Raw genomic sequence first — 6,532 nt, forward strand, 5'->3', positions numbered from 1 at the left:
TCTATCAGTGGGTAGATTCTCCACATGTTTTTATCATGTTACTATGTCACCTACAGCAAATTTACTTGTTGTATATATGTCTATACAGTTGTAAATAACAATAAATAAATTATTAAAAAAAAAAAAAAAAAAAAACTATTTCTATAACAAGTACAAGTAAAGCTCCATTTGGGACAGGCATAAGTTAGGATGGGTCTTATTAACGCTTTTGTAGTATCAATTTATTTCTACTGAATAATTTTGATTTTTTATTAAAGCATGGATACATTTTGTATAAAATTTTCTTTATATTATCCAATTTCTATCTTAGTTATGCATCCTTTTCTAGTTGGGCGGCAAACTGAAAAAATTGCCAGGATTTAACCAAGATGCAAAGAATGCCATTCTTCGGCTTGTAGCAAAAGGTGAAGATGAAGCAGCTTTGAAAGTATTTCGCATGATGACACCGATCACGTCCTCTGAAGGTGAAACAGTGGCTATTGGGAGTTTCTTGATTAGGCAGATGGTTAAATGTCACAGAGTAAGTGTAATTCATCTTTCTGTTATAATAATTTGTTAGTTTTGTTTTTAGCCATGTCTAAATTTTACATATTCCTATCGACATCATTAAAATTTTTTTTAAATTTTTATTGTTATACAATTAATTACTGAAAGTGAAAATAAAAAAAATCCTTGTCTTAATTAAATAAAAATAAATGACGAACCAGTCAACTTAATGTTTCTTGATTTTGATAATTCTTTCCAGATGTCTCTGTAATGATATGTTCATTTTATTTTATTTATATATTTTTTAAAATGTTATAAAGCTTTTGGGGTATGAGGTTTATTAGGTTTCACAGTTGATGCGACGATTTTTGAAATTTTATTTTAACTCATTACCTTCTTTATGTAGATAGTCTAGTTTTAGACTTGATTTTTTTTTTTTTTAATAGTTTTCTTTCTTTGTATGATGTCCCTCAAAGTGATTAGAGGGTTCAAAGATTAAAACTCATAAAAAAAAAATTACAAATAAAAATAGGAAATAAAATTGTTAGGAATGGTATATTGGACAAAAATTATGAACTGAATATATTTTTTATTTATCTGTTCTGTAAAAACTTAATAAAACCATCTTTACAACTTAATTAATAAAATATCAAATAAACCAAAAAAAAACTATTAACACCTCATTTTTAGTTTATGATGACTCCAGACAGAACCTCTGCGGAGCAACACTGATGAAGGCCTGAAATTCAGGTCGAAACTTTGGCACAAATAAATAAGTTTTTGTTTATTTGTGTTTTTTTTTTTTTGTTGACTGCACCCCCGACCATCTTCTAAAAAAAAAAATAATAAAAATTTCCTTGTTATACAATAAAATAATGAAATACTCGTAACAATTAAAACTGATTTGACAAATGACAGTCTGACTAAAGCTAATATTTTAAAAGAAAACTCAATACTAATAGATTCTAAATATTTAAGAAAATTATTTTGAATATAATTACAATTTTATGGGTTGATTTCCGTGCTGCCATAGGGTTATTGAAAATCAGAGATGGCATGAATTGCAATGATGAGCAGTAGGTTTTTTTTTTGTTTTTTTTTTTTTTTAAAACTGGTTATAAAATCTGCCGTCTATGAGGCCTATTGTGCGCCATCCACATTACAAAGCTGTAGTATTACTTAATTATAATGAGCATATTAAAGCTTAAAGAGCTGCAGGTTACTGGTAGCTCGATATCTATTAGCAAAATTGCATAGAGTGCTCTATCTGTAGGTAACAGAAAATGGCTAGCATTGGCTACGTATATAACAATTATCAGCAGCAGACTGTGCCAGAGTAATGTTGCCGAAGCGGTTGAGTTTAGAGGTGCTCTGCTAATACCAGGCATCACTTGAAGAAATAGGGATTTCCTCATATTTACATAGAAATAATATTTTTACCATCTTATTATCTTCTCATCATCATCTTTACTATCAGTATGTTTATATGTATTTAGAAATAGATGGCTTAGTTTTTTTTATTTTAAATTACGGAAATAAAAACTATAAAATTAATAAATGAGGAGAAGATGGTTGGGGGTGCGGTCAATGAAACACAGATAAGTATGACTAACTTATTTTAATGTGCCGACGTTTCGGCTAGAGTTTCTAGCCTTCTTCAGGGCTAAAAACAAAACAAGATAACAACCACAGTAAGTATAGAAAAATAAAAAATATAAAAGAAAGAATAAACAAAATAATTTTACACATACAATGAATAGTTTTACAAGATAGAATTAAAATTAAGTGATGAGAGAAGCGGGAAATAAAATGTAGACATAGGTAATTGAAAAATCGGGTACAATAACTTACTTAAGGAAATGAAATAAAATTAAAGTTATATAATGTAAAGAAGTATGAACATATTAGTTATTATTAATTTAAAATTTAAATATGAAAAGAAAATGAAAATTGAAAGGAAGAAAATATATGTAACAATAATAGATGATAAAGAGGCAAACTATAAGTATAGTGTACAAAACTTATAACGCGGGCAGGGAAAAGGGATAAAAGTGGAGAAAATAAGGGGAAAGAGTAAAATAAGATAAAAGTAAAATAAGGGGAAAGAGTAAAATAAAGAAAGGGGAAAGAAAACATAAAAGAAGAATGAAAACCAACCTGTTCGCTGAAAAGTTGCGTGCCTAATGGTCGCAGCACAAAACTGGTCAAACTCATTTATCATCCACGGTCAACTATCTCTCATAATTATAAAATTAATAAATCCCATTAACAAAAATTTACGCTTTAACGTAACGTACAAGCATCAACTGTCTTCATGATGTTCAAATTGAGGTAATCTAGGCTGATTACTTATGTACTGGTATTTAAGATAGTTAAGGCTTTTTTTTGGGGGGGGGGGATCTTCTAATATCTTAAAACACTATTTCCTCTTTCACAAATATTAAACTCTCCTAGCCTCCCCCTGGGACTTTATCTTTAGTGCCATATCTCTGCAAGCTTTGCCTTCGTTTAAGTCTTCCCTTAAGGTCCTTTGTTCTTTTGTCTCCCCACTCTCACTTCCATATCCTTCTTGCCTCACTTAAACTATCATATATTGAGTCATCCACTACAGTCACATATTGGTCTGTCTATGTTATAATATAATATTTTTGAAATAGTTAATTTTTTCTTAAGTTTTCTAAAACAGTGTGGTATTATAATTGGATTTTTTTTTTCCAGCCTCTTGAGAAGATCATTGAGTTCTGTAACGATTTGAAAAAGTCAGGATATAATACTTCCGCCATTCTCATTGCCACTGAAGCAAGCTTGACTCATGGTAAACCAGAATTGAGTTTAAAACTGTTAACTGAACTGTCTAAAGAGCACGAAGTATGCCATCATTATTATTGGCCGGTTCTTGTGCAGTTTGGAAAAAATAAGAATTTTAAAGGTTTAGTGTTTTGTGTATTTTACATAATATTTATTCTGATTAGTTTTTATGTGTAATTGGTTGTAAATAATTATGAAATGTTGAAGTTCTGGCATTGTCTAGATACTTCACTCAAGTTCTGAGTGTCTTAGTCAATAGTGTCCTGGCTTAACCTCCACTATAGAAAAAAAAATTAAGTTTTTAAAATTATTTTTGATTAGTAAAATCCTAAACTGTATAAACTAAGAAAGGTATCATAACCATTAACAAAAAATATATTACCATACTTTCTACTATTATAATAATTATGTTGTTTTGTAAATGTGTTATATTAAGCTTTATCATTTTAAAAGTATTAAAAATTGCTTACGATTCTATTGCCTGCCAGCTACCATATAATATTTCGATTGAACAGAGGATACCAAAGAAGTCAGTGAATCTATTATGGAATTGAATGACTAGAAAGTTTAATAAAGTTAGAATCGGTAATCATTATTCTGAGAAGTTTGAGGTTTGGTCAAGTCATTCTCTATCACCTATCTTATTTAATCTAGCAACTATAATACATTATTAGAAACGTGATGTATACCGAAAAGGGTTTATCTTCAGGTGTTAAAATACCAGTGCTTGGGTATGCTGATGATGTGGTATTATTGGATGATGACTAAGAAACTATAAAACTAAATACAACTACATTGATAAAATCTAGTAAGGAACTAGGTCACAAGATGAATATCAATTAGACAAAATATATGGTTAGCAGTAGAATCAGAAATAATTTCGGTGATATTGATATAGGAGGAAATACATTTGAAAAGGTATTATTAAGGTAGTATTTAGGTTTTATGGTAACTAGAAAAAACAAAATTAACGAGGATATTAAAACGAGGTGATATGCTTGTTATTGTTCTATTTCGAAATTGTTTAGCGCTTACTTTCTGTCTAGAAATTTAAAAGTTAGAATTTACAAAACAATTATTCTTTCTACTGTTCCTTATGGATGCGAAATGTGGCCTCTTACACTTGGGGAAAAAAGTGCCTTTAGGTTTTGGCAGCAAAAAAATAAAAAAGTATTACTTAATACTGAATTGAGGGAATTGCACCCGATAAATATAGTTCAGGTTATAGCATTGTGGCGAATAAGATAGGCATATAAGGTTCTTGGGATTATTAACGAATGGATCCCTAAAATCTTAATCAACCCTGAGGGGTATACTGAAGCATAAGTTGAAGGGTTGTTAAAGACTGATCCAGTAGATTTGGGCTTGGAAAGATGCTTATAGACAGCGATTGGTGGCATCTACATTGAATCTGTGGGTTTGCTAAGCTTTTTTCTATACGGAATGGCCTTAAAGACCACGTGAATATCATTACTTTTGGCTTCTCTCTTGTTCTTGTTTTCCCTCACTATCTATGCGTGCCTTTGTTTTCTTTCTTCTGTCCACGCAACCCCCTATTTCAAATTTCTCTTTCCCACAAGAACCTTGATTTCCTTCAGTTTTTTCCTATATCTTTCTCCATCCAGACATTCCAGGTCCGTTATTGCTTGTCTTTCTGTTTCTTCCTTCATCTTCCTGAGCTTTTTTATCCTCTGATTTTTTGGAATATTTCCTTGTGTCGTCTTTCCGGGGCCATTCTTACCATATGTCCATGGAATTTCAATCTCCTGATTCTTATTTCTGTTTCTAGGTCCTTTGTGTCTTTGTAGATTTTTTTGTTGAGTCTTAGCCTGTATCCTTCTTGTGTCTTTTTGGTGCCGTAGATTTTTCTTAGGATTCCTCATTCTATTCTCAGTAGTTCTTCCAGACTGGGGAGGCATGTGGTTTCTAACAACTGTGTTGTTGTGTCGTATTTTTATTTTTAAGGACAGGTTTTTCTTTTTGTTTACGTTACTGGTTGCAACTTAACTTGCAATTTGGTTGCAAAACTTAGTTTCTCTGTTGATGAGTTGGTATTATTGGGTGAAGAGGAGAAAACAACAAAACTAAATACAACTACGTTGATACCAATATTGTTAAGCCTTTATTTATTTTTTTTTTTTAGGGATAACTGATACACTTTCACAAATGATACAAGAAATTGGCCAACCTGTTTCTGGTGAAACCTTGAGGGATTATGTCGCTCCTTACATCCCTCAAAACGAAGAAGGTGTTGTTCTTTTAGGTAAAGGTGGAATACCTATAGCTACGAGTGCTGCTGCAATGATTGGTCACCTTCTGACTAAAAATGATATTAGAACTGCTGCAAAAATAGGTAACTTTTCAGCTTTACTACAAATTATTGGAATGGATTAAGCTAAGTGCGTGTCATTTTGCTGAGCCGAGCAATGACTTGTGATTGCATAATGTTAGAAAAAAAGTATAATTAGATGTGCGATGAAGTTATGTTGCTATAAAGTAATTAGTTTGAGAAATGTGTGCTAATATTGTATGACCAAAATTATACAATTTAACACATTAACTGCCTCTGAATTATGTCAAAACGGGCCTCAGGTGCCACTATCTTTTTTTTTTTTACATTTTTATATTCATTTTAGCTTTTTGTTTAAGAAAAAGTACATTAAAAAATCTAATAAAGTTAATTAAGAGAAATTCATCCTTTTTGTAGCGCCATATACGTCGCACATGACACAGGGCAAGGAAAAATGCCTGATTAACTCTTTTGTGCCGCTCGCAGTGCTGTATACAGCTCTTAGAAAAGTTTGGTTTTGAATAAATAATGTAACTTATTAAAATGTGAATTAATTATAAAATTGAATTGAAATATTTTTTAAATTTAAAATTACAATCGATATATATATTTTTACTTTGAAAAAGTGAAACTAATACATTTTATAATTAGTAATAACTAGATAATTTGGCTAAAAATTGAAAACTACAAATAATTACTCAGAAATATAATTTTATTTATAAAAAATCATTATATAGAAACATATTTTGCAATTATATTCAACGTATTATACTAAACAAATCTATATTAAAAAATTATTTGAACAAAAATTCATTTGATGCAAATAGAATGTGTAATACAAGTTATATACAAATCAATAAATAAAAGTCTTGTAATACAATAATTTTAAAAAAATCCATTATATACAAATGCCATATAAAATTATGTACTAATCAATATATAAAAAAT

At 30.1% G+C, this 6,532-nt stretch overlaps 1 protein-coding gene across 1 annotated transcript in view; it reads left to right on the forward strand.

Moving 5' to 3' along the window:
* The window catches only part of bsf (bicoid stability factor), a 69,171-nt gene that overhangs the window by 15,708 nt on the left and 46,931 nt on the right, over positions 1-6,532 (forward strand). The window contains exons 6-8 of the mRNA XM_014418822.3: positions 329-520; positions 3,205-3,415; positions 5,438-5,647. Coding sequence (XP_014274308.1) covers positions 329-520; positions 3,205-3,415; positions 5,438-5,647 — 613 coding nt within the window. The remainder of the gene's footprint in view (positions 1-328; positions 521-3,204; positions 3,416-5,437; positions 5,648-6,532) is intronic.

Source organism: Halyomorpha halys, unplaced genomic scaffold (genome assembly GCF_000696795.3).
Source record: "Halyomorpha halys isolate HHAL.00 unplaced genomic scaffold, Hhal_1.1 Scaffold13.1, whole genome shotgun sequence".
Classification (NCBI taxonomy): Eukaryota; Metazoa; Arthropoda; class Insecta; order Hemiptera; family Pentatomidae; genus Halyomorpha; species Halyomorpha halys.